At 41.4% G+C, this 27,413-nt stretch overlaps 2 protein-coding genes across 5 annotated transcripts in view; one reads left to right on the top strand and one right to left on the bottom strand.

The window, feature by feature from the left end:
- Positions 1–2,921: 2,921 nt before the first annotated feature.
- On the bottom strand, positions 2,922–22,013 carry GLOD4 (glyoxalase domain containing 4). Its single transcript, XM_004433332.3, has 9 exons — positions 21,870–22,013; positions 19,811–19,860; positions 18,880–19,000; positions 15,156–15,300; positions 11,759–11,895; positions 10,884–10,970; positions 10,499–10,612; positions 10,322–10,408; positions 2,922–4,665 (listed from the first exon to the last, which is right to left on the bottom strand). Exons 1-9 carry the CDS (start codon positions 21,957–21,959, stop codon positions 4,600–4,602), a joined length of 897 nt encoding a protein of 298 aa, XP_004433389.2. The 5' UTR covers positions 21,960–22,013; the 3' UTR covers positions 2,922–4,599.
- A 58-nt stretch (positions 22,014–22,071) lies between these two features.
- MRM3 (mitochondrial rRNA methyltransferase 3) overlaps positions 22,072–27,413 on the top strand; it is a 31,515-nt gene continuing 26,173 nt past the window's right edge. For all 4 annotated transcript variants that reach the window (XM_087440682.1, XM_087440680.1, XM_087440681.1 and 1 more), the window contains exons 1-3: positions 22,072–22,400; positions 22,656–22,900; positions 25,144–25,311. In XM_087440682.1, coding sequence (XP_087296808.1) covers positions 22,087–22,400; positions 22,656–22,900; positions 25,144–25,311 — 727 coding nt within the window. In that variant the 5' untranslated portion in view covers positions 22,072–22,086. The remainder of the gene's footprint in view (positions 22,401–22,655; positions 22,901–25,143; positions 25,312–27,413) is intronic.

Genomic DNA, 27,413 nt, shown 5'->3' on the forward strand with positions numbered 1-27,413 from the left:
TCTCCTCTGGGAAAAGTTCCATCAAAACTGGCTTTGTGTATGATTCTGAGTAAAGAGTTCCCAGTCTTTCTATTCCCAGAGCATATGTAGATATCTGGCAGGAGTAGAGGACTGGGGGGAGAATCATGCTATAAAAATGCCCAAGATTTGAGGTCAGTGAGCCATTCTCCAGAGGCTCAGCCTCTGCGGGAGGGGAAGGGAGGCGAGGAGGCCGAGGCCCCTAATCTCTTCAGGGGTTATGGATTCACTACTAACCCACCGTTACAGAGGGGAAAGGAGCTTTGTCTTCCAAAAAGCTGAAGTCAAGTTCTACTACCAAAAGCCCCTACTAGAATACAGTCCTGATGAAGTTAATGGTTTTTTTTTGTGAGGGAGATCAGCCCTGAGCTAACATCCATGCTAATCCTCCTCTTTTTGCTGAGGAAGACCAGCCCTGAGCTAACATCTATTGCCAATCCTCCTCCTTTTTTGCTTCCCCAAAGCCCCGGTAGATAGTTGTATGTCACAGTTGCACATCCTTCTAGTTGCTGTATGTGGGACGCGGCCTCAGCACGGCCGGAGAAGCGGTGCATTGGTGCGCGCCCAGGATCCGAACCCGGGCCGCCAGTAGCGGAGCGCGCGCAGCTAACCGCTAAGCCACAGGGCCGGCCCTAAGTTACTGTTTTGAGGGAAGTCAAACTTTAAGTGAAGTAACTGATGCACCACAACACAGAAGCTGAGAAAGACTGGAGCAGATGGTTTCAAAATCCCAGCCTCTGAAAGACTCGTCTAAGGCCACGTAGACAAAAGTTTCTTGGGACTACCCTGTAGCTAGTAGTTTCTGCTTGGGGATATTTGTGGAGACAACACGTATATATATATGTATATGGGTTTTGTTTTATGAGCACAACACACCCCATGACCTATGCAAGGGCCAAAGTACCTGAGCTCAGCTTCCACTCCTTATCATGGAGGCATCAATGCACAGTGGTGCACTGGGATATGGAGTACTAAATGGTATTCAAGACATTTCAGGGAAAAACGTCTGCCATGGCATAGAATTTCCTAATACTTTTCCTCAACTAAAAACTATTTTCAGGGCCAGCCCAGGGGCACAGTAGCTAAGTTAATGTGTTCCACTTCGGTGGCCTGGGGTTCATGGGTTTGGATCCCGGGCATGGACCAACACATCGCTCATCAAGCCACGCTATGGCAGCATCTCACATACAAAAAATAGAGGAAGACTGGCACAGATGTTAGCTCAGGGACAATCTTCCTTAAGCAAAAAGAGGAAGATTGGCAATGGATGTTAGCTCAGCGCCAATCTTCCTCATAAAAAAAAAAAAAACTATTTTCATAGCTATCAGGGCAGCTCCAGTTCATGAAAAACCATTAAACAATAGAAGCAAAAACCATAAAGACTTCGGAGGACAAAGAAACCAAATCTCACCAGATCTCTTCAGATCTTCTGTTCACACATTTGCAGGAAGCTGCCATAAACTAAGTACATTACTTAAGAATGAAGTATACCCAGGACACCAGTGACTAAAAAAATATTCCTTATAACTATAAACTGGGCATGAGCCACACTGTACAATAATTGTGCTGTTCTCTTTTCTTTGGAGGATGTTATGAACACATTTTGATGCTTTTAGGACCATAATTAATATTAAATGTGAATTAATAGTAAAAATAATAATGGAACATCTTGCTCCAAAATATGGTGTCAATTTAGGAGCTGTAGGTATAGCCACATCATTCTGTAAATCATTATAAAACCTGATAAAGTGGACCATAATTAGGACTGCAGAAAGCAACTGTAAGATATATTTAAAAAGAAAAAAGCAAGGTATAGTTTACACAGTGTGCTAAATTTGGTGGGAAAAAGGGAGAAAATAAGAATACATATATTTGTATGCTTAGTAAGTAGGAGCCAGTGGGATTGATGGGGATGGGTAGAAGCAAGACTTTTCAATGTATACCTTTTCATGCTGTTTTGATTTTTGAACCATAGACTCTACTACCTTAGAAAGAGGTCTGAGGCAAGGGCACTTCTTTATTGATCGTTAAGGCCAAAGTAAATTCTCTATAGATTTCCAAGGGTAAAGGTAAGAAATCTTAGACCAAATTGAAACTTCCCATTAACTCTCATCATAAATTTCCATGGAGACAAGTTGGAGACCTCCAGAAAACTCTGCTAAACCACAATGGCACTGTGGGACAAGTGAGATGGGCAGAAAGTCAGGAGCACTGAATATCCATGGCTTTGCTAATTCTACCAAGACGTCAGGCAAACATGGATTTCATACTAACTCTCCAGGCTAACCAAGGAGAACTCTTGCAACACAGCCATCCTAAATCTCTCTGGATTTAAATCCAAGGGATATTTGAACTCAGTATGTTACGACTCCACAACCCCTCAAGTCAAAAAACAAAATGACTACTCCAAAAACATGACTCTGGAGAAACATGAACTTTCCAACTTCATCTGTTTAAAAACACCAGCTTGGGCAAAACCATCTTTCTTATAACCTTGTTTTCTAGTTGATCATATCATCCCCAGAGGTGGGAAAGTAAAAATTACTAGCTGCACTGTGAAGAGTGCAGAGGTAAATTTTTGGATTATCAAAAATGCCAAATTTGTCCACTAAATGGTTTTAGGATGAATAAAATATTAAAGATTGCAATAAAGGAAAAATGACAGGCAGTGAGATAAATACAAGAGGGCTGATATCATAAAGCCAGAATGTCCCAGGTAGATAAACAGCATTAACTTCTATCATGCACAGCTGCACATTTAAGAGAAAAAAATTTTGGTATGTTCAAATATAAGATAAGCAGATAAAGACGAATCTAGTATGTGTTTATAGTCATTCAGTACTTACACAGACCACTTATTTTACTATAACAAACTTAGAAGACCACATCACAGCAGCCTAATACACTGGGGAAAATATAGTTTATTTTCATGAGAACAGTATTATTAGAGATAAACATCAAGAATTACTTAATAATCTAACAGAAAATCTGATAATTAACAAATCATAGTCTACAGAGACACAGTTTATTTGATTATTCAAAATTCATATAATAATTTCCCCATGTATAGGAAAAAAGTGAACCAATTGCCTAGACGAAGAACATGTATAACCTGGTTTGCTTTGAAACCCATGATTGCTTTCCTAAGATAGAGAATTTAAGTTGCAAGAAAAGTGTTGCAGAGCTGGAAAAGGATTTTTTTTCTCAGTGAAGGTAAGACTACCCTATAAGAAGGTATGTTGAAATTCACCTTGAAATTTCCATACCCGCCCCCATGTGGTCCCCCCTGCCCCCCACCAGCAAGGGAAAGAGCAGAGGCTATGATTTAGAAGTAATTTTATACATATTATTCTGGAACTGGTATCCTCTGAGTCAGTCCTTTCCAATCTCCTCAGTTTCTTCCCTAAAATTCAAACCTGGCCACCACTTTAAATAATGAGTCTTACAGGCTGGTGTGACACCTTGATTTCAGAAGTATACTTTCAAAAAACGTTTAATAATAAATATGCCCAATATAATTTTGTTTCTAGTGATTAAAATATATTTGTTCTGTATAACCAAATAGAAAACTACAAGAAAACATTGAAAAAAAACTTTTTTCAGGCTCAAGAAATCATCTAATCCATTTTATTTACTTATTTTTATTTATTTATTTATTTTTTTGTGAGGAGATCAGCCCTGTGCTAACATCTGCCAATCCTCCTCTTTTTTTCCTGAGGAAGACTGGCCCTGGGCTAACATCCGTGCCCATCTTCCTCCACTTTATATGTGACGCCGCCACAGCATGGCTTGACAAGCAGTGCATCAGTACGCGCCCGGGATCCGAACCTGCGAACCCCGGGCCGCCGCAGCGGAGGGTGCGCTCTTAACCGCTTGCGCCACGAGGCAGGCCCTCATCTAATCCATTTTAAAGAAATCTAGCAGGTTCTCGTAAAGATTTTAAAAAATTTATATATAAAGAAACTAGCACAGAGCCTGGCGTGTAGCAACACAACACATTAGATCCTTCCGTCTGTTTTCTCTGGCTACTCAAAATTTTCAAGCAAGGAATGTAGGGGCGTTAACTAAATCTTTTAGTTCAAGGAACAAAATTTCTTTAAAAATTTTTAAATGTCAAGGCCTGCTAGAGTAAGACATTACCACAGCATATTGTCATTAGGTGCTGGAAATATTCCTGTTATAAGCAACTGATTAGGATTTATTTGAACAGTTGTTCTCATAAAATTTACATGCTTATCAAAATTCCCTTCATCCCTGACCAAAGGTAATGGTCCATATAGTTGCCCTAGCTTGGAAAATAATTTATTACTAATCTAATAAATGAATTAGATTACACAGTTACACACAGAATGCACCATTCCAGTGACATAGCAAGAGTTCTCCTCCAACTGGACTAATAATAGGATTTTTACATCTAAAATATATCAGAGCTTTCAAAGATTAAAATATATAAATCTTCACCGCAGCCTCCTTGTCTGTACATAGGAACCAAGTTGTGAGAGCATTTATCACGATGGACACAGCAGGCCGCACAGGGGCTGGGCAGGAATCAGAAATGCTCACTCCACATGATGTCTTCTGTTAACCTGAAGCCTTTGGTTTATTTTGTTTAGCAAACCATTCATCACTTTTATCTGCCGCCATTGCCTATAGAAACAGAAATGGAATATACATTTATTCTAAGTCCATAAAACAAAACATACAGTCCACTTCGTACCTCACTGCACTGTCCACAATCAAGAAATTAACAATGAAAAAGTGTTTCCTCAGTAGAGAGTACTATGTTTAATTTGACAGAGGATGCTGATGAGCAGTGAGAAACTGCCTGTGTATCCTCACTTTGCAGAGTAAAGGGCAGAGACTGCAGCCACGAAGTGTGGCTGGCTGGCTGACTAGAGAGCAAGGACCGAGTACCCCAGCCTGTGGGGTCTTTGGTACAACAGAAAGTGCTGTCACTCTTAGCGTCTGTCTGGGTAGGCTCTCAAGAATCTTTAGTGCTCATGAGACTTAGTCTAATAAAGAGACCAAATACAAAATACTATTTTGACATTTTAGCTACTGAGCCTGGAACGATTTCCTTTTTCTATGCCTCCTCCCACAATATTCCACTGATGTTGGTTAGTCTGGGGCCTCTTAATTAAAAAGGAAGCAAGCCTTGGGGCCGGCCCGGTGGTGCAAACGGTTAAGTGCGTGCGCTCCGCTGCGGCGGCCCGGGGTTCGCTGGTTCGGATCCCAGGCACGCACCGACGCACTGCTTGGCAAGCCATGCTGTGGCGGTGTCCCATATAAAGTGGAGGAAGATGGGCACAGATGTTAGCCCAGGGCCATCTTCCTCAGCAAAAAAAAAGAGGAGGATTGGCAGATGTTAGCACAGGGCTGATCTCCTCACAAAAAAAAAAAAAAGGAAGCAAGTCTTAATAACACTATGTTTTGGTTCCACCAGAGTCCTCTTATCCTATTATTCCATGAGGCTGAGACCATAGAGTGGGCCCTGCAGGGGGGACTAGGCTTAGAATCTAAGTCTCTTAAAACTTCCTGTCCAATACAACCAAGCATATGCTAACTAGCTGTTTGGTAAGGAAACACATTCATTTATTCACTCAAAAAGCAAGTACAGAAATACCTTTAAAAACGCCAGTTTTCATTTTGAGCCAGGTATTGTACTGGGTTCGGGTGTGGCAGCAGAGACAGAGTCTGAGGCTTGAGGAGTATATAGAATAGCTGAGGACTCAGATATGGAAATGACTATTTTGCATGAGGGAGTACGTGTCTGTGAATGTGTCTTGGGCATTTGCTACAATAGAACCATGAATAAAGTGATATCAGACCAAAAGGAAAGAGTAACTAACTGAGTGGAGAAATAGTGTAAAAATACTCATCTACCTTAGCAGGAAGTCAAAATATGTCTGCAACAGAAAATGAAGAAACAGAAATGCACGTATTTTTAATCTAGAAACAGTGAAGCTGAAAGTGGCTGCCCTGGGCAGTGGGACTCAGAGAAGGGGCAAGACATCCCAGCATTGCATTTATATAAAATCTTAGTACTATTTGATTTTTTATTTGGGGGAAAATAAAAAGTATTTAAAAATCAAAGCTAAGCAAAAAAAAAAAAAAAAAAACCCACTAGGATGCAGAAGCTTCTGTCTTTCAGGAGCCATAAAAAGTGAGGAGAAACAACAACTCTGGTGTGGAGAACCCAAAAAAGCTTCTGAGTTTTGAAGGATGAGTTGAATAAGAGGGAAAAAACCCCTCTGGTCGAGGCAAGAAGATATATCTTGGTTAATATAAACAGGTCACTGGGACTAGAATAGGGGTGAATTAGGGAGGAGAGGCGGCACAGAAGATCAGAGTAGGGAAGGGCCAGACATATGACCTGCTCTGTCAAAGAGTTTGGAATGTATCTTGGAGGCAATAGAAAGCTGGCAGAAGATTAAACTGTTTTTAAAATTGCTGGATTCATGCTTTAGAAAGCTAATGCTGGCAGCAGGGACTGACTGGAAAGTGGGAGGAGGCTTTTGCACTATTATAGGTGATAATAACGGCCTTTTCAAAAGGTAAGTAGATGATAAGGGATTTCAGAGGTAGAACTCACAGCTCTTGGTGACCAACAGCTAACAGAATATAGGGGTGAGGAGAAACAATATTGTAAGATGGTTCTGTTTGTAAATCTGAAACTATTCTAAAATAAAAAGCATATCAAATGTTAAAAAAAAAAACTGGCTCTGAGGATTCTAGCTTAAACAACTGTGAGAAAAGATATACAACACTGTTCAGGGGAGGGAGCAGAGTATAGAGGAGAGAAAAAAACTGGTTGTGAAGCCTAAAATACCTCTGTTCAAGCCCTTGCCCTCCCACTTACTGAATGTATAATATTGGGTGACTTAATCTTTTTCAGCCTCAGTTTTCTCATCTGAAAAGAGAATCAACCTTGCAGATCGTGGTAAAAATTAAAGTATATATATAAAGCACTTAAGAACATGTCAATATAGGAGATGCTTAAAAAAATAGTAACTTTTATTTTTATATTATTAAAAGAATGGATCTGAGGTAAGATAAGTTATAGACATGCTGAGTTTGAAATGTCCATGGTTTATCCAGGTCAAGAGGTTTCATTGGCTAGAACACTAGTCTGAACACAAAAAGCACTAAACATAAATGAAAAGGTGACAAACTAGACTTAAAAAAATTTCTGTCCTTCAAAAGACTATTAAGAAAATAAAGAGGCAAGCCATAAACTGGGAAAAGTACTTGCATTTGCAGATATCTAACAAATGGCTCGTATCCAAGACTCCAACAAATCAACAAAAAAAGATAATCAAAAAATTTTTTTTTTTTTTTTTTTGGCCCTGAGCTAACATCTGCCAATCCTCCTCTTTTTGCTGAGGAAGACTGGCCCTGGGCTAACATCCGTGCCCACCTTCCTCTTCTTTATATGGGACGCCGCCACAGCATGGCTTGACAAGCGGTGCGTCGGTGCGCACCTGGATCCAAAGCAGCGAACCCTGGGCTGCTGTAGCAGAACACGTGTACCTCACCGCTTGCGCCACCGGGCCGGCCCCGATAATCAAATTTTTTAAAAATGGATTTGAATGGGCCTTGAGAAATAAGCAAATGTTCAAATGAGAAGAGATATCCCAGGAGTATAAAATAACGTGAGCAAAGACACACAAAGTGAAAATAAATTCATATTTAGAGATTAGAGAAGAGACTAGAATGGCTAAATATTTAGGGTTGAAATGACATGGTGTCTGAGATTTGCCTTAGAATTCTCCAGCAAAAGAAAAGTGGGGTGGGAAGGAATAATGAAAAATTATGGCACAGAGTTGATTGGTGACAGTCACATAGGGATTTGTTATACTCTCCCGTGTATACTGAAATTTTTAATGATGAAGTATTAAAAATAAAATCTATTATGGAAAGAAATGGACAAAGAACTTGAACATAGAATTCACAAAGGAAGACATGCAAATTGCCAATAAGCATATGAAAACGTGCTCAACATCACTAGTCATGAGGGAAATGCAAATTAAAACCACAATGGGAAACCATTTTACATGAACTAGAATAGCTAAAACAAAAACGCAAAGAAACACAAATGTTGGTGAAGATGCAGAGCAGCTGGAACACTCATAAACATACACAGGCTGACAGCAGTGTAAAATGGTTCGATCACTTTGGTGGCCTGTTTGGCAGTTTCTTATAAAGTAAAAATAATGCCACTCGTAGGTATTTACCCAAGAGAAATGAAACATATGTCTACAAGAAGATTTACAGAAGAATGTGCATAGCAGTCTTCTTTGTAATAGAAAAAAATCTGGAAATAATTCAAATGTCCACCATTGGAAGAATGGATAAGCAAATTGTTATACTCATAAAATTGAATACCACTCAGCAATAAAAAAAAGAACAAACTCTGCTATGTGCAATTACACGCAGGAATCTGAAAAACATTATGTTGAGTGAAAGAAGCCGGGCACAGAAGAATACCTTCTGAATGATTCCATTTATATGAAGGCCAAGGACAGACAAAACTAATGTATCAGAAATCAGAAGAGTAGTTGCCTCTGAGAGGTGGGAGTGAGAACTAACTGGAAACGGACATGAGAGAACTTTCTACAATGATGAAAATGCTCTTTGAGTAGTGGTTGTATGAATATATATAACTGTCAAAACTCATCAAATTGAACACTAAATTTCTGTACATTTAAATTCTATGTATATTTTACCTCAGTAACAACAACAAAACAACAAAAAATACTTGTTTGGAGCTCAGGGAGGAGGAGGAACTAGAAATTAGCAAGTCAGAGAATGCATGATGGTGAAGCTCAAAGCAGAGGTAACCAGAGAAGAGAAAAAACATAGAATGACAATGAGAGACGGCCAAAGCGGGACCATGGGTAAAATCATTCCGGGATCAGACACAGAAAGAGGTGCCTGGGACTGAGAAGCAGCTGTCAGAGAAATATGAAGACAGCAGGATCTCTAACACTAACAGAGAAGAGAGCTCAAACGAGGACAAAGTCGGTCAGTGATATGTGAGAGCAAGAAGAAAAGAGTCTAGCAAATGCGCCAACTGCGAAGTTGCCTGAGATTCTATTTTCCTTTACAGTAAAATTTATAAACACTGTATTTTGTACACATTTCCTGCTTTAATTAACACTAATTGAGCATCTGTCATTACGTCAGCAGTTTGCCAAGCTCTATAAAGTATACAACAATCCTATGAGGCGAATAATTTTATTTTCTCATTTACTTACTTACTTACTTATTTATTTATTTATTTATTTATGAGGAGATCAGCCCTGTGCTAACAACGGCCAATCCTCCTCGTTTTGCTGAGGAAGACTGGCCCTGGGCTAACGTCCATGCCCATCTTCCTCCACTTTATATGGGACGCCGCCACAGCACGGCTTGACAAGCGGCGTCGGTGTGCGCCCGGGATCCGAACCGGCGAACCCCGGGCCACCACAGCGGAGCGTGCGCACTTAACCGCTTGCACCACCGGGCCGGCCCTCAAATATTTAGATAAGAAAACTGAAGTTTAGAGACTTTCAGTAAATTGCTTAAGGTCAGTCACATAGATATTAAGTGCTAGAACCAGGATAGATTGATTCTTTCCTTTAATCATCAACCGAGTATTCAACAAGTGCCTACTACATGCCAGGTACATGCTGGAAGCTGGGGTACGACAATGAACAACTGTTTGGATGCTGAAAGATCACGTTTGATGAGGATAGAAAAGTAGCTGCTGGATTTGGCAAGATGGAGGTCACTGATGACGTCAACATGAGCATTGCACCGAGTGAAGCAGAAGAAAGAAGTAGAAACAGTGTGTAGGCAGATTTTTTAAAAGAAATTTGGAGAAGGGATATGGGGTAAATAAAAGATTTTTAAAAGATAGGCAACACTGGAGGTTGTTTGTATGCTGATGCAAACAATTCACTAGAAAGGAAGAGAATGGCGCTGCAGAATGGAGAAGCGATGACCAAAAGAGCTAAGGATGTGAGAGGGGATGGGTCCAGACGTTTCCAGTCACTGAGCAGAAGCATGCATACAGCAGCAGTGGCTCCTCAAGGCAGCCCAAGGTAGTGGGAAAGCACATACACTGCACCCAGGTAAGAGTCAGATAGAAGACACACGAGGCAATGAAGACACAAGTCCTTGGCTTAAAAGTCACCCTAACAGCAAAAGGACATGGTTCTGATAGTAAGAACTGGACCCTGTTGCTTTGGCCCTTCTCAGTACACACTTAACTCAATCCCCTTTAGGCCCCCGGTGATATAAATTTAGAAATGAGACTCACATCATTCAACAATTTGCTTCCCGCTGGATCCATCTTAGAAAGTTCTCGAAATGCTTCATCCCCCACAAAGCAGATTTCATGTCCATCCTATAACAATAAAGAGAAAAGAAATTTGGCAAAAAGACACCTCACAGGAAACCTGTGGTGCAGCCTGTCCCCTTCCTGAGTAATACTTACAGGGTCAGCCAAAATGACCACTTGTACTGTGGCTTTCCCTGGGGTATCCAGACTCACCAGGGGAGTCAGAATCTTTTGGTTCTCCCTTTTCATCAAGTCTTCTAAGTCAGGCAACTTGAGGAAAACAAAAAGGCAGAGTGAGCAAGGGTCACGTACCACTCTTATGCCATGGTCTCCATCAGCCCTAGAGGAGTATCGGATCAACCAGAAAGAACCCAGGCGCCACTTGTTTGATTTTGTTATCTTGGCCGCTCTCGAGACAACTGTTGAACTTGATACCAGAGCCACAATCAGAATGAACTTAAAGAAAGGAGGGCCAAAGTTCTCAGCTGGTTGCACTAGCTAGACACAGAGCTTAAACCAAAGATCTGGTACCAAACATTACCTCTTTTTGGGGGCAAGAAAAGGCAATTCTTCCAAAAGCTGCTGCATGATCAACTGCACCCTGGATGCCCTGTAGCTCCAGCTTACACTGAAAAGAAATAAGAAAGTGGGTTTATTTTTTGGAACAGGATATGTGGTAAAAAAAATTCAAACAGTACTAAAGGAATAAAGTAAAAACTAAGTATCCCTCCTACTCTCATTCCAGAGACAACCAGTCAGCAGTTTCCTGTGTATCCTTCCAGAAACACAGCATGCACGTATCTTTTTTTTTTACACAAATGGTAGCATAATTTACACATTATTCTGTCCCTTGTTTTTCTCCAATTAATGTTACCACATCAGCACTTGCCTCATTTTTTCTGATAGCTGCATAATAATCCATTCTATGGATGAACCATATATTATTAAACTATTCCCCTAATCCATAGGACATTTAGGTTATTTCTTAATATTTTGCTATTACAAACAATGCTGCAACAGAAAATCTTGTACACACTTCTTTGTGCACACGTATGATGAGTACATATGTTGGTAAAATAAATTCCTAGAAGCAGACCTGCTGGGTTAAGTGCAAGGACTAAATTATGCTCCAATGCTAGGCTATTTTTTTTTTAAAGATGAATAGACTATCATTATAGCATTAAATCTTGTCTACATCTCTCTGACTCAGCAATTCCACTTCTGAAAGGCTACAACCCCAAATATAAACAAAGGTAATATCTGGGTGGTGAGGTTATCAGCACTTTTTATTTTCTTCTTTCTGTTTATCTGTATAAATATTGAGTTGCTGTGAAGAAACTATGGAAATAACCTTCATGTTAACCTCATTTATAAGCCAAACTCAATGTAACAGATTATTTCTCCAAGATCGCTTACCTGGTTATCAGCATAGCCCAGCAAAGCCTTTTGCTTCTCTTCATCTTTTTCATAAATTTTCATTCCCAGTAGATTAGACCAGTAGTTCAAGGACTTCTGAAGATCAGATACTGCTAGAGTTACTTTTAATACAGGATCTGTAGGGTAATAAAACAGCAGGAATGAACAAGTCAGTGCAATGGAATAGAACAGAAAGACTGAAACAGGCTCAAGTATATATAACAATTTAGTTTCTGATAAGAAAGGGATTTTTAAGTCAGTACAAAAGGGCACATTATGTAATAAATGGCACTAGGATAATGGCTTCCCATTTGGTGGGAAAAAGTTACACCTTTAAACTAACTGGCAAAATATATTCCTGATGGGTTGGTTAAAGGATTAAGTTTAAGGAATGAAACTATGAAAATACTAGAAACAGGTGATTATTTATATAAATTTGGAGTGAAGAAAGATCTTTTTAAAAATCTAACATCAAGGATAGAAAAACCATGAAGGAAAAATTTGCTAAGTTAATTACACGAAATGGAAAACTCCTAGATAACAACCACCAAAAAAACAATTACAATCAAAATTAAAGAGTAAACAACAAAGTAGGAAACATTTTTCGCAACATATGTGACAAAAAATCCTTAATATTTAAATCACTTTTAAACATTAATGGGGAAAAGACGAACATCCTAGAAAAACAGGCAAAATGCACTAAGTGGTAATTCAGAAAAGAAGGAATTGGAATAGTCAATGAACATATGAAAAAATATTCACAAGTATCACAAATAATATTCAAATATTCCAAAAATATTCACAAACCTCATAAATAATCAAAGCAATTAGAATTCAAATAAAACATTTTGTTATCTAATCGGCAAATAATTTTAACAGTTTGCAGTGTTAACTTTAATAGTGCAAGGGGAAAAATCACATTCATGTTAATACCAGTAGGGTGTAAATTAGTACAGTTCTGGGCAACAATCTGACAGAATGTATCAAAGGCCTAAAAAATGGGCACTGCTTTTGAAAGAGCAATCCCATTTTCAGCAAGTAAAGAAGTAACTGCGGATATATGAAGGGCCCTCATCACAAAGACATTCATCATCATTAGGCCGGCCCCGTGGCTTAGCGGTTAAGTGCGTGCGCTCCGCTGCCGGCGGCCCGGGTTCGGATCCCGGGTGCGCACCGAGGCACCACTCCTCCAGCCATGCTGAGGCCGTGTCCCACATACAGCAACTAGAAGGATGTGCAGCTATGACAGACAACTATGTACTGGGGCTTTGGGGGAAAAATAAATAAATAAAATCTTTAAAAAAAAAAAAAAAAAAAAAAAACAAAGACATTCATCACAGTGTTGCTCCTAACAACGACACGCTAGGGGCAACATACATATCCAACAACAGAGAACTGTTTATCTTTCTACGATCTAATACAATGGAATCCCTACAATGGAATCTAAAAAACATACATGTTTAATTATATATTTATTTCTTTTGATAAAGGATTGGAAAGATATACTCTAAAATGTTAACAGTGGTTATTTCTGGATATATGGATACTGTTTTCTTCTTTTTTTTCTTTTGCTTACCTGTTTGTCTAGGAAAAATATTTTTAGTAAAAAGAATAAAAATTATATTAAAACACTTAACATTATTGGAAAATTCATATTGTAAAGTGACTTTCTGAAAAGCTGTTCCAAGTCCACATCTGACCACGATAAATTCCATACACTTTTCTTCAGTTCTCACTGCCTTAGTCCTGTTTGCCAGAATAGCATTTCTCACAGGCGCCTCTGCCTGGGAGACTGTTTCTGTTTGCCCCACTCGTTGAGAAATCAACCAATTCTACCCGGCACAGGCTCTGAAGGGATGCAGGGGCAGGAATGGTAGTAAGTGGGTAAAACTACGCAGGAGCAAATGATTCAAAAGAAGGATGGACACCAGCTAGACTGAGAGATTTAACTATATGACCAATCAGAAATGAATGCCTCAAAGGTATTATCATTCAAAGGACAAAAACATCTTATGATTGTAGGGCTCTCCATTATTTTATGTACTGAAACATCACTAGGGGAAAAATACACAGTGCACTTAATAGTGGGAGCTAAGTTTTAAAGTTATATAAAGCAACTATCACCTATCAATAAAAATAATCATAAAAATCCCTTAAATCACCAGCAAAGTACAGAAATAGCATATCTCAGTGAGTCCCACAGTGCCAGTCTAACCTTCCACACTAGAACGGATCATTCTTTCTTTTGCTGAGCTCCAGATGAAAAGCAAGTAGGATTAAATACAATCAGACTCAGTGTGAGGGGCATTTGGGACTTGAGGCAGACCAGCGGAGGAAGGAGAATATATAAATGTCTTCCATCTCAGGTTCACTTAGAGGCACGTGTTCACCGAGTGAAATGGCAGGCAGAATTGCCCTTGCTCTTCACCAGTATGTGTTTTCCCTTTGGCAGAGCAGGTAGCAGAATTTGCAGGAGTTAAATACATGTATGATGAGGAAGCCTCTGCTGTAAGTGAAACACGCCATGCAGTTTCCTTCCTACTCCCCGTGGCAGTTAGTGTGGTGGGCTCCTCGCTTGCATTCCACCCTCACTCACCGAGTACCAGCACTACAGTTTGGGAAACCGACTTCAGCTGGAAGGATATTACTGGTCTAAGCATAACTCTATTTCTCTTGCCACTGGTTGGTTCAGGAGGAGGCACGTGAATCAAATCTGACCAGGAAGTCTACTGGAAGATTCTAGGAAAGTTTTACTCTGCTCTTAAAAAGGACCAATGGGAAGTCAGTCTCTCCCTCTCCTGCCACATGAGAATGTGGAGGCACGTAGCCTCAACTGCTACTGGCAGCCACCCTACAACCACGAGGGGAACCCGCTCTAGGAATAGACCCCCGCAAACAACAGAATGGAGAGAAAATTCAGGTTCTTGATGCCATTGCTGAGCTGCTGAATTAACCAACCCTGAAATCATTCCTACCTATAGAACCCCTGCTCTGTGAGCTAAAAAGTTATCTTATTGTTCAAGCTAGTCTGAGTTGGGTTTTCTGTTATTCACAACTGGAAGTATCCTAAATAGATACATAACCAGTAGAACAGAACCAGTCTGGATACCCTATAGTTACACAATAAAGTTCTAATATGAGAATATATTTCTCAGAGAACAAATAACACCACTGGCTTGGGAAACACATGTCATGTCAATATACAAAGATTCCACAGAAGAAAGAAACCCAGCTCCCTCTCTCCTTCCATCAAAGATGCCTTTAGACAGAGGGATTTTTTTTTTTTTAATCTTTTGTTTATTGCAGTAACATTGGTTTATAACATTGTAAAAATTTCAGGTGTACATCATTATACTTCTATTAGACAGAGGGATTTTATTAGTTCCGGTATAATTACCTGACTGAAGTGGACTGCGATTCTGCAAATAGAACTTATATCCTCCTGGGGCCGCAGTTTCAAAAACACCTTCTGCAACTTCACTGAGTGGCCACTCCAGCTTCCTGGCATTGCTGACAGCCTGGCTAGAAGCGAGTGTGATTCCCTATGACAAACAACAACATCATTCGAGGTATAATCACAACAGAGTTTTTACAGAACAAGATAATGAGGCAAAACCCCACTGCCTTCGTGTCAAATCACCTAAGATTTCATTAGCATTCAAAATTTTCTTCTAGTGATTTAAAAGTAGGTTTTGGACTTTTTTTTCTACAAAGATTCCAACTTCGTGAATCTCTGTAGGACAGAAACTCAAATGCCAGAGAAGTTTGATCCATTTAATATCAAACGTAATCTCTCCTAATTTTAAAGACCTAGTCAGAGAAATCTTCATCTCAACTTTGGCTCTCCGGCTACCTATTTAAGACGTTTTGTTTTTACCTTTGCTTTTTATTTTTATTTATTTTATTTTATTTTATTTTGTGAGGAAGACCAGTTCTGAGCTAACATCTCTTGCCAATACTCCTCTTTCTGCTGAGAAGGACTGGCCCTGGGCTAACATCCATGCGCATCTTCCTCTACTTTATATGGGATGCTGCCACAGCATGGCTTGACAAGGGTGCGTTGGTGCGCGCCCAGGATCCGAACCTGCGAACCCCGGGCCGCCAAAGCAGAGCCTGCAAACTTAACCGCTACACCACCGGGCTGGCCCCTATTTTTGCTTTTTAAACAAAAAAATTTAAACTACCAAGGCATTCTTTATTTAATCAAAGTACCTAAAAATGTTCACTCATGCCTTCTGATAAGGCCAGCCTCTCTCTGCCTCCAGTCTTGTCAATCCATCATCCACGCTGCAGTCAGAATAAAGTTTCTGAAACACACCCTACAGTCTATTCTCAAGACAGCAACCCCTCTACTTAAAACCCTCCACGGCTCTTCATTGCACTCAGGGATGGCTTATAGTGGCCTGAAAGGCCCAACACAATCTGACCCCATGTCATTTCTGCCCCATCTCCTCCCACTTTGCCCTCGCTCTCTCTATTCCAGCCATACTGGCCTCCTTGCATTTTCTTGAATGTGCCAGCGCTGTCGGAGGACTTTTGCACAGGCTATTCTCTCTACTTGGAATGCTCTTCCCCAAGATATCCACACGGCTAACGCCCTTATTTCCTTCAAGCCTTTGCTCATATGTCACCTCCTCACTGACACCTACCCTCAACACCCTACTTAAGATGAAAACCAGTCATCTGTTCCATACTCCCAATCCCTCTGACTCTGCTCTATTCTTTCCCCATAACAATGATCACCTTTAAGATAACATATCATGATTTCTTTATTTATTATTCATTGTCTGTCAGGCCCTGGACCCTCTCCCACCAGGCATAGATTTTTGTCTGTCTTGTTCACCGGTTACCCAAAGTTCCTGGAACAATGCCTGGCACACAGCAGGCACTCAATAAATACTCGCTGCATGAATAAATAATGTAATAAATAATTTAATACATATGCCATTTCACATATTTGTTAACATATGCAAACTAAATTCCTAGATGTGAAACCACAAGGTCAAAGAGTAAATGCACTAATTATTTTGATACTGCCAAGCCAAGGTTGTACCATCTTACACTCTTATTAGTAATGTATGAGAGTGGCAGTTTTCTAACCTCCTTCCTAACACAGTGTGTTACCACACTTTTTGCCAATCTGATAGGTGATAAACGGCAGCTTGGAAGTTGAACATCTCTTTCACTGTTTAAGACACATTTCTAATTTCCTTTCTGTGAACTGTCTATTGATACTTTTACCCTTGTTTCTTTTTTAAATTAAGTTGTTGGTCCTCTTCTTTGTAATGTACAGGAGTTCTATTCAACTTGTTTTTCTTTCTGTTCCACAAACCGAATAGCACAGAAGGTACCTTTCCTTCATCAGAGATATTTTACTACCCAAGTCTCTCAAGGAAGACCCGCAGTGAAGCTGCCAAGCTATTCTCCTCCACCCACACGACCTCTGGCACCTGCAGTCCCACCAATCAACATTTGACTTGAGCTGGTTAAATGCTGATGACACCAAGATGGTTTTGCTCTTTTTTCTCTCCTTGATTTAAATTTGGAAAGTAAAGAAAAGAAAGATAAGGAGAAACATGAAACTCTCATATACACTCAATCACCAAATCCTATCAACTCTACCTCCTAAACATCTCCCAAATCCATCCGCTTCTCTCCGCCTCCCACTACTAGCACGTTAGCTAAGGAGCTGCTGCTCACTCACTGTATTACCCTTTGAGCTAGTTCCCTCACTTCCAGTCTCGCTCCTTTCCAACCAAATCTCCATGCTCTAGCCAGGTGGACTCTTGTACACCACAAATACTATGTCATTCCCCTGTTTAAAAATGGCTTCACTCTGCTTTTGGAATCAAGTCTAAACCGTCCTAAGATGATGTGGCCCCAGCCTGCTTCTCCAGCCTCAGCTCTACCCACTCCCTTCTTCACACACTAAGCTCCAGCCAGACTGCTCTACTCCCAGTTCTCTGAGTACCATGCTCCCTCTCACCTCCAGGCCTGTACACATGCTGAGGATACTCATCTCACCCTCCCACTCTCACCCCACTCACCTGGCTCAGATGTCACTTTTGGGAAGCTTTCCCTGAAATCTCACCTGTCTGACAACAGGTTGGGAATTCCTCCTGTGTTCCCACATCCCCCTGTTCTTATCCCAATCTTAGCACCTATCACACTGTATTTTTATTGTCTCTTTACTTGTTTCCCCCACCAGACAGGAAGCTCCTTAGGCCAGGGAACATGCTTCACTCTTTATTGTATCCTCAGGACCTAACAAGGTACATGGTATATAGTAAGTCACAATAAATATCTGTTAAATGAATAAATTAGTGAGAGACATAGAGTGAGAAAGAGAAAAACAAATATACTAATATGTTAAATCTGAATAGTCCTTTCCATCTACAAAACACTTTTACAGATATTTGATCCTCATAAAAACTTCCAACTCAATATCATTATTATCTTAACATGAGTTAACAGGAATATAAGATCAAATGGCCAAAATAACATCTAGCATGAGGTAGGTTTGCTCAGTAGATTCTGAGTGAAAATTAGTTACGCCTATCTTGCTATGTATTTGGGCCCAGTGACATCATATGTAGCACATAGTAACCATTCAATAAGCGGTAGATACTATTACCATAATAGGTGCACAATAACTTGAACTTCTGAATGAATGAATGCAGTGTATGCAAAGCCTTCTTCTCTTTCTCCTTAAAACCTTTTCAGATTTTCCTCTGACTAGCAATGGCTATAACAGCCCAGTCCAAGCCTAACAGTCCACTCGAAAGAAAATATTTCTCTGGATGGTGATCAGGACCTGACCAGACCAATGACTGTGGCCCTTCTACCTCTCGAGGTTCAGTCACTCCCCTTGAGGAGTCTTCCTTCAGAGCTGTCTCTAAGTCTTGAGCTTGATTCCTAAACACTGAGGAAGAACGTACGCCATCCCAAAGCCAGCCCTCAGGCAGGGTGCCCAGGCAGGTTTGCTTTTTTTTTTTAAATAGAAAACATTATGAAACTAATCAGTAAAATGCATCAATTCAGCAGTCATCATACCTAAAGCTGTATCAGTGATCTCAATAAACGGTACAGCCAAAAATCTGCTGGAATAAAATGATATTTACCATGAAATCATTGCCAAGCTTATAATCTCCAACGCCATAATTGTAAGTCAGTTCTGCAACAAAATGATCATCCTCAGGTCCAAATCCCACCATTGTTTTACTCCATTTCCCATCATAAGGCCTAGAAAAATGAAAGTAAAGGAACCCAGTGATCACAGACAAAATCTGCCTTAGGCCTCCCCTAAAGAACTACTGGGACAGAGAGGTAGGCAGTCCCTTCTGGTCCTCTAAGTACCCATAAGGAAGAGATGACCTCAGCTGGTGCTAGGAGCAGCTATAGACAGTGCTCATGGGTCCCATCACCAAAGGCTCCAAAGATCATCTGTTTGGCACTTACTTGAGAGAAAGATTTCTTTACCTTTTTCTTTTGGTGTGGAAGATTGGCCCTGAGCTAACATCTGTTGCCAATATTCCTCTTTTTGCTTGAGGAAGACTGTCCCCAAGCTAACATCTGTGCTGGTCCTCCTCTATTTTTTTGTATGCGGGACACTGCCACAGCGTGGCTTGATGAGCAGCATGTAGGTCTGCACCTGGGATGTGAACCCTGGACCACTGAAGCAGAGCATGTGAACTTAACTACTATGCCACTGGGCTAGCCTCTCCTTTACCTTTTCTTCAAATAGGGGACAGAATCCTACAAAGACAGTTCTCCAAACTGACTTTAATTTATTTTTTTGTATCATCATCAACAAGCATACAATTCCCATCAGGCCTTGGAATTTTCCAGCTTGCCAGGGCTACTAAGCTTAACATACTCAGTAAGATATTGCTTCATGCAGAGCACATACTTATTTGTGGTCCTGAAGTTGCCTCCCTAATTCACTGCCTCCCTAATTTATTCTGCTGCCTTATACTCATTTTGAGAAATTGCCTTCTGCTCTCCAGGGGTATTCAAAGCCTAAAGGAGATTTTAAGAATCAAGGTGTCATACCCATTACAGGTAGCTTTGCAGCCTTCTTCAAATTCCTCATGCCGCAGAATCTGATAAGAGAATGAGAATAACTTGTAAAGTTTTACTAGTACCGCACACACAGCAAATTTAGCACAAACTAACATGTCAAAACACAGACACTACAATTTGTAAGGTTTACTTGTACACCAAACAAAAGATAATGTTTTATATCTTTCCCAGGCCAGAAGTAGTAGAGGTAAGGAAGAAGCCAAGGGTCAGGCAACCAAGCAAAGTTGTGAAATCTATTTACATTGGGAAGCAGTGCTGTGTAGCAGGAAAAAAAAAAAAAAAAGTGAGGCCTTCAGCATTGTAGAAGTCTGATTTGGAATTCTGGCTGTCACCTAGTAGATGTGTAACTCTGAGAACGTTGCTTAGGATCTGAGTCTCCTAATATGTTGTGAAATCCTAATATGTTGTGAAAAGAGATAATTTATTAAAGCATTTGACACATAACCTAGTACACAGTAGGCTCTCAATGTGTTAGTTTCTATTTTTCTTTTTGATTCCCACTGCTACTGCTCCAGTACAAGCTCCCATCATTTCTCTCACGGACTACGAAAAATCATCTTTATTGATGTTTCCTTAATACCACCATAAAATTATGTCCGTAAAGCACAGCTCTAACCACATCACTGCCCTGTTCTAAAATGTAGGTCTAACCACATCACTGCCCTGTTCTAAAATGTAAGAGATCTTCCTACTTACTGTGGCATAAAATCCAAATTCCTTAACATAGTATTCAAGATACTACCAGAAGCACTCCCAACCTATCTGTCCTGATATCCCAGCTCCTCAAATTCAGCTAAGTAATCTAAGCTAAAGGCACATAAAACTAGTGGTGTTTCCCAAACACACCTATTCAGTTTTTCTATATACTCCTCCCTCTAATCTTGGTCTGTGGAAATCCTAGCTATCTTTAGAGGTCAACTCAAATGAGGTCCCCATGAATTATTTCCTCACCACCCAGGCTACAGTTAAATCTCTCCTTCTGTTGTATTTTTATAATAATAATAGCTAACTCTTATATAATACATACGATCTGTCAAATACTACACATATAATAATGTGTTGAATCTGCACAACACCTCTTTAGCCAATGAGAAAACACATTGAGGGAGAGCTTTGTGGTTTTCTATTACTTATCAGATTTCGACTTCCATTACTGTTAGCTATGTGCAAATCCAATTCCTGCCCCCACCCCAAGGCCAGAAGCTTTAACTGAAGACAAATACCAGGGTCATTTTCATCCTTGTCACCAAAGCTCAACACAGTACCGGGAAACATAGAGGATATTTTTTAAATGACTGATGAATTCAGGTAACTCCCTTTGCACTCCACGTTTTCTGCTCTGTCTCTACATTAAATTATACTCTTGCACCTCTAAAGCCCTTGCTTATCAGGAGATCTCCAGTGGCTTCCACCTGTGTATGCCACCCAGGTGACCCCTGCAGAATCACAGCTGCTCAGGGCTGGAGAAAGGCTGCTTCTGGTGTCGGCAAGGACGGGTTCTGACTTCACACTTACATCTGGAGTGTTGAGAGGAGAGTCGGAGCATTCACTGGGAGAGATGCAAAAAACTATCCAAAAGAGACCATTCAAACCAGCCCTGAGGGAAGCAGAACTCGGAATATGCTGATTACCTAAACCGAAAAGCTCCAAACCAGAAACGACTGAGTTATTGATCATTCGAAGAGTATTATATAACTTTTTGTTTGTTTACTCTCTTTCCTACGAGACTGGAAGCTCCACAAGGCAGGAGCTCAATAAACATTTGTTAATGAACTTAAATGAAAGAACGTGCGTGGGCACATCGTCTGCGACCACTAAGGGTGAACCCCCTTTCAAAGGCCGTCTAACCCAACCAGCGACTCGCAACGCTTCCTGAAGCTGAAAACCCAACAGGGCTAAATGGCTAAGGTTGGACTCCCCGGTTCTGGCTGCGATTCACGGCACACCCATTTCTGCGCTCCCTCGGGCAGGTGCGGCTCAGCCCCTCGTGCCAACCTCGCGCGCCAGCCCCTCTCGGCCCCATCTGCACCTTCATCCCCAGGACATCACGATAGAAACGCGCCGTCTCGAAGCGGTTTCCCACTTTGAACACGAAGTGCAGAGCTCGCCGAGTCGCCATGACCAGCAGCGCCACAAACCGGTCACGCGTACAGCACCGCACCGCCCACAGATGACGCATGGGGGCCGGTGACGTCACTGGTCGCCGCCGGCACGCTTTCGTGACGTAGCCCACGGCGCCGAGAAAAATGGCGGCGCTAGTTAAGCGCATGGGGTGGGTTACGCGACCGTTGCTGCCGATGGTTCAGACTTGGGACCTGAACCCGCGGCGCTGGGTGCGGGCGCTGCGGCGGAGCCCCGTGAAAGTGGTGTTCCCATCCGGACATGTGGTGGAACGGAAGCCCGGTCCTGGGAAGCAGCCCCGGAAGGCGGCGGCTGAGGCCGGTCCCCACGAGCAGCGACTGAAGCAGCCGCTTCAGGTGCCCCCATCCCAGACGCCCAGCACCTGGGAAGAGTCCGGGCTTCGCTATGATAAGGCTTTACCGGGGGATAAAAGGCTGAGGTGATGTGTTTCTGAGGCTTGTCGAGTATTCCCGTTTCTCTTCCCGCCTCACTGCGGGACCTTAACCTCTTTCCTCCTGTTGGAGGACTTCTTCCAGTACAACCCAATGGTTTTCATTATGCACGGAGGGTCCAAGTGTCTTCCTTGCAATTCGTTTGTTTCTGTCTCTCTGAAGCTCTTCATGTCTGTTAGAACTAGGTGTGTTTCCGTAACAGGGATGTTGGTAATTACCCATCTTTTTGTTTCCACCCGCAGCAGTGTGATGACAATAGTTAAGTCCAGGCCATTTCGGGAAAAGCAAGGGAAGATCCTGCTGGAAGGTCGCAGGCTGATTGCAGACGCTCTCAAGGCTGGTGCTGTGCCAAAAGTTTTCTTCTTTAGCCGTCTGGACTACATAAAGGAGCTGCCCGTTGATAAGCTGAAAGGTGTCAGCCTCATTAAGGTGAAATTTGAGGACATCAAGGATTGGTCCGACCTAGTAACACCACAAGGAATAATGGGTCAGTGGTTATACAGTATGTCACTCGTAGTAGAGACCTAAGATTTATTCATACCTGTCTTAGGGCACCAAATTTTATTTAAACCAAATTCAAAATGTTATTGCCTAAAGCTTTCTTAAGACACAGAAAAAATACAGTTCTCAAATCTGTGCATCTTATAGTATTTTCAGTGGAAACCCAAGCCAGTGTTTTGTTATCATTTGTATTATGACTCTTTATAGTCTCTAGGAATAACTACTGTTCCTCAAACCTTATATTTTTTTAGGTCACTTTTTGGACCTTTAATGTCCAACTAAAAATGAAGAAAATGTATACCAAAAGATTTAGCCCTCCATTTCCACAAAACCTCTGCAAGTGTGGTGATATCTGTCTGTCATTCACCTCCTCCTTCTAGAAGCAGATCTGAGCAGTAAGCTGCAAGTTATTGCCCTGTTTAGCCCATTGAACAGGAAACCTTGTCTTTATTTGGTTGAATCTAACTTGAGATTCTAATAGACTGTGATGTCTATTAACACTTGGAAAGTCTTTTTTCTAAATCTGGAAAGACTAAATTCTGTATACCTTTTGACGTTGTAGTTATATTTAAGATCTGAGGATTGAATGGCACTAAGTGTAGAGGTTTCTCTTGGACAGTAAGGGACAATTGGGCCAGGGGGAGTTATCTTCAAGATTCTAAAGTTTAGCCAGGGCGCCTCACACCAGTTGTGCTTGTGTATTCCCTGTAGTGGGCTCACGGTGTGGCTGTTAGTTGGGAAAGGAAGTTCTGGGGACCATCTGTTGTTTCTATAACCCAGCAAGTCACAGAGATCTGTGCTTCTGCACTCAGAATTCTCCGCTAGGATGGGGACTTGGACTACTAAAGTCTTCCACTCACTCTGAGTAACTGTACTCCCATTAGCTACACCTCTAATGGCTACTCCGTGCTACAGTGAAAGTATCACTCATTTTACCATGCTTGCCACTTTGGGCACGTGTGCTAACAGTAGCCTGGACGTCTGTAGCCCCCTTCGTCATTATGACTGCTTTCATTATTTCATGGCTTTTAAATATATATATTATTGGGCTGGCCCCGTGGCTTAGCGGTTGGGTGCGCGCGCTCCGCTGCTGGCAGCCCGGGTTCGGATCCCGGGTGCGCACCAACGCACCACTTCTCCGGCCAGGCTGAGGCTGCGTCCCACATGCAGCGACTAGAAGGATGTGCAGCTGTGACATACAACTATCTACTGGGGCTTTGGGGGGGAAAAATAAATAAATAAAATCTTTAAAAAATATATATATATATTATTTAGCTTATCCTTATCATGTTTTATTTCAGATTTGAGGAGGGGGGTAAAGGGAGTAGTAGTTAAGATCTAGCACTAGCTGTCAGACTTCAGGCACATCTCTAAAATCCAGTAATAAGTGGGGCCTCTAGATGTAGAGTTCTTATCTACAGCCGTTCAAGTAGAAATTAAAGGACTTCTAAGGTCCCCTGCTCCACTGAATGGTCTTGTCGCTATCTGTGACTCTTAAGTGCAGGATATTTTTACAGCACACAGTTGCCTGATACTATTCCATTGCCTTCATTGATGGGTTAGGTGCAGGTATTTATGTGTTCTTGGTGTGAATAAACTGGAATAGCCTGTGAGAAGGACAATTTGACAGTATCTATTAACATTAAGAGCGCCACACTCCATTTATCCATTTCACTTATAGGTGTTTTTCCTAGGGAAATATGTGGACATATGCACAAAGAGTCATACAGGGATGTTCATTGCAAGGCTGTTTATAATAGGGGAAAACTGAAAATAATCTAAATGTCAGTCAGTTGGAGAAGAGCTAAATAAACATGGTACATTCATGTTACAAAATAACGTGCGACTGTTAAAAGAGTAAGTAGCTCTGAATGTACTGACTTGGTAAGTTCTCCAAGATGTCTTGTGTTATAGAGTTAAATAAGTTGATTACAGAATAATACATAGAGTATGATTTTTTAAGATAAAAGAAAAAAGCACCTGTATATGGGTAGATGTTCATATATGTGGGTAGATGCATGAGCAGGTCCTGAAAGGATACATTCCAACGTCGAAAACAGTTATGGGGGGTGTCACTGGTAGGACTTGATGTTTGAATTTTTTCAGTCAGAATGTATTCATGTGTTACTTATGTAATTAAGAATATAGAAATAATGACAAATAAGTGAAAAGTCAAATTATTCCCCATGCCCACATCAGACAGGTGAACCGCCTGTTTTGTTTCCTCAGGGATTTTTGCCAAACCTGACCATGTTAAGATGACATACCCAGAGACTCAGCTTCGCCATTCACTGCCCTTATTGTTGATTTGTGACAATCTCCGTGACCCTGGGAACCTGGGGACGATTCTGAGATCTGCTGCTGGGGCAGGCTGCAGCAAAGTATTACTCACCAAGGGTAAGAGCACCTGTTACTGGGTGGATTGAGTGGCCGTTTGTAAGTGAGCTGGCCTAATGGACAGTCATGCGTGGATTTGAATCTTGTATCTGCCCCATATTAGCTATATGTCCATGAGCAATATTCTGAGTGTCAGTTTCCTCATCTGTAAAGTGGGCATGACAGAATCTACCTGGTAGGGTCACTTTGCGGATTAAGTGAGATGATGCACATAAAGTACTTAGCACTGTGCCTAGCACACAGTAAGTAATTCAGCAAATGTTGATTATCTTTTAAAATTATTTTGACACCTGCTAGATTATTAAAGAAACAACTTAAAATCAATCAGGGAAAGAAATAGATGCCAGCTTTAACGTTTGGTTTCAAGTCCTTTATTTAAAGATCTTGAGTTCCCAAATTGTTGGGCATATGAGACCGTTGTATCTCTTGACATTCTGAATCCTATGAAAGGAACGATGTCTGTCAACAGAGTGTGATTAGGAAATCATGATACATTTCCCTAGGCCTCAGGATGGGTCAAACACCCCACACACACAAATTAGCCTCATTACATTTCTGTCTCCTCTCATCAGAAATGGGGATTAGTAGGCTTGGTTCTAAACAGACTTGCCTAACAGTGGGGACATGCCTAAAATGCCTATTACAGCTTGTGGGAGGGTGGGAGGGAGAGGATCATTCATCAGAAACACTCAAGCTGCCATTCCGTGTAAACTGATAGTGGCACCCATTGCTGAGACTTGCCTAAATTGCTCCTTTCAGCTCTTCCTCCCAGTCACAACTTGTTGGAGTGCATTTCTCTGCCGGTGTGAGAGCTAGATGCTGGGGTTCCATCATCCATACCCCGCTTACCCGCCCTGTTGTCAAGAGCTCTAAGAGCAATTGTGGTTTTGGAAGTGTACCTATAGATCAGTGTGGTTCCCACATTGATGCTGGTGGCTGGTGTGTAAGAGGGAGGGAAAGAGTAGGGAACCCTGGGTGTGGTGCCCAGTATCAAGGACATGAGGATGAGGGAGAAATCTCATCTTTTCCCTTACTCCCTCGCCCCCAGCCTCTTGGCATACAGCCCAATTCCCATCTCTAGTTCCCTGCAGTGATTGGGAAAGCCTGTGGTTGGGGATACTTGTGGGCATTGTTACATACTCTGTGTCTAATTTTTCTTTTTAAATTTGGTTTGCCTACTTAATTTACCCTGAAGTTTGACAGATTAATTTTTTAAATAACTTGTAATGAGGAGACTCATGCTAACAAGTCAGGGGAGGGTGGTAGATATGTGGTCCCCTGGTCCTGCTGTCCCTCCCAGCCTGTGGTCCTGGGAAAGGCCAAGTATCTGCCAGCACATAGAAGTGGTTGGGCTTAGCATGTAACTGTATGTAAAAGAATAGTTCTTTTAGCCTTCTTACTACAGTGTGAGAGAAGCTGTGTGTGAGTGACAAGGCTGTTCCCTTGGTTCTCCCTGGATTATTGTAATTGCCTCCCGTCTCATTTCCCCATCTCTAGCATCTTCCCTGCTCCAATCCAAATTCAACGTTGAAGCCAAATGGGTCTTTTAAAAACGTAAACCAGATTCTGTCACTACTTGGCTTAAAATCCTTCAATGGCATTATATTGTCTTCTGGGATAAAATCCTAAACAACTCAGCTTGGCATACCCAGCCTCTTTTAAATTGGTCCTTGCCTGCCTCCCGTCTCAACTCTCATCACAGCCCCCTCCGTTAATGTGTCTGATCACCTTACTTACAGTTCCTGTGGCACTCTTCCCCTTCTGTAACTTTGTCCTCTGCCTGGGCCTTTCTCTGACAAGATCCTCCGGTCCTTCAGGATCCAGTTCAGTGTCATGTTCTCTAGGATGTTTCTCCTGATAGCTGTGCTTTGTACAAGAGTTTCTATTACCCTCTTCATGCTTCTTTTACATGAATTATTACTGATATTATAGTCATTTGTTTAAATATTGTCCCAACAACATTGCCCACTATACTACGAGCTCCTCGAGGTTAGGGACTTTAATGTTCTTTGCATCTCCCATACAGTGTCTGGCATATGTGTATGGTAAATGTTGAAGGGAGGGATAAAATTTGTTTCAGCACTAGCAGGAATTAATCTTAT

Source organism: Ceratotherium simum, chromosome 16 (assembly GCF_057802395.1).
Source record: "Ceratotherium simum simum isolate JZ-2026a chromosome 16, ASM5780239v1, whole genome shotgun sequence".
In the NCBI taxonomy this organism is placed as follows: domain Eukaryota; kingdom Metazoa; phylum Chordata; class Mammalia; order Perissodactyla; family Rhinocerotidae; genus Ceratotherium; species Ceratotherium simum.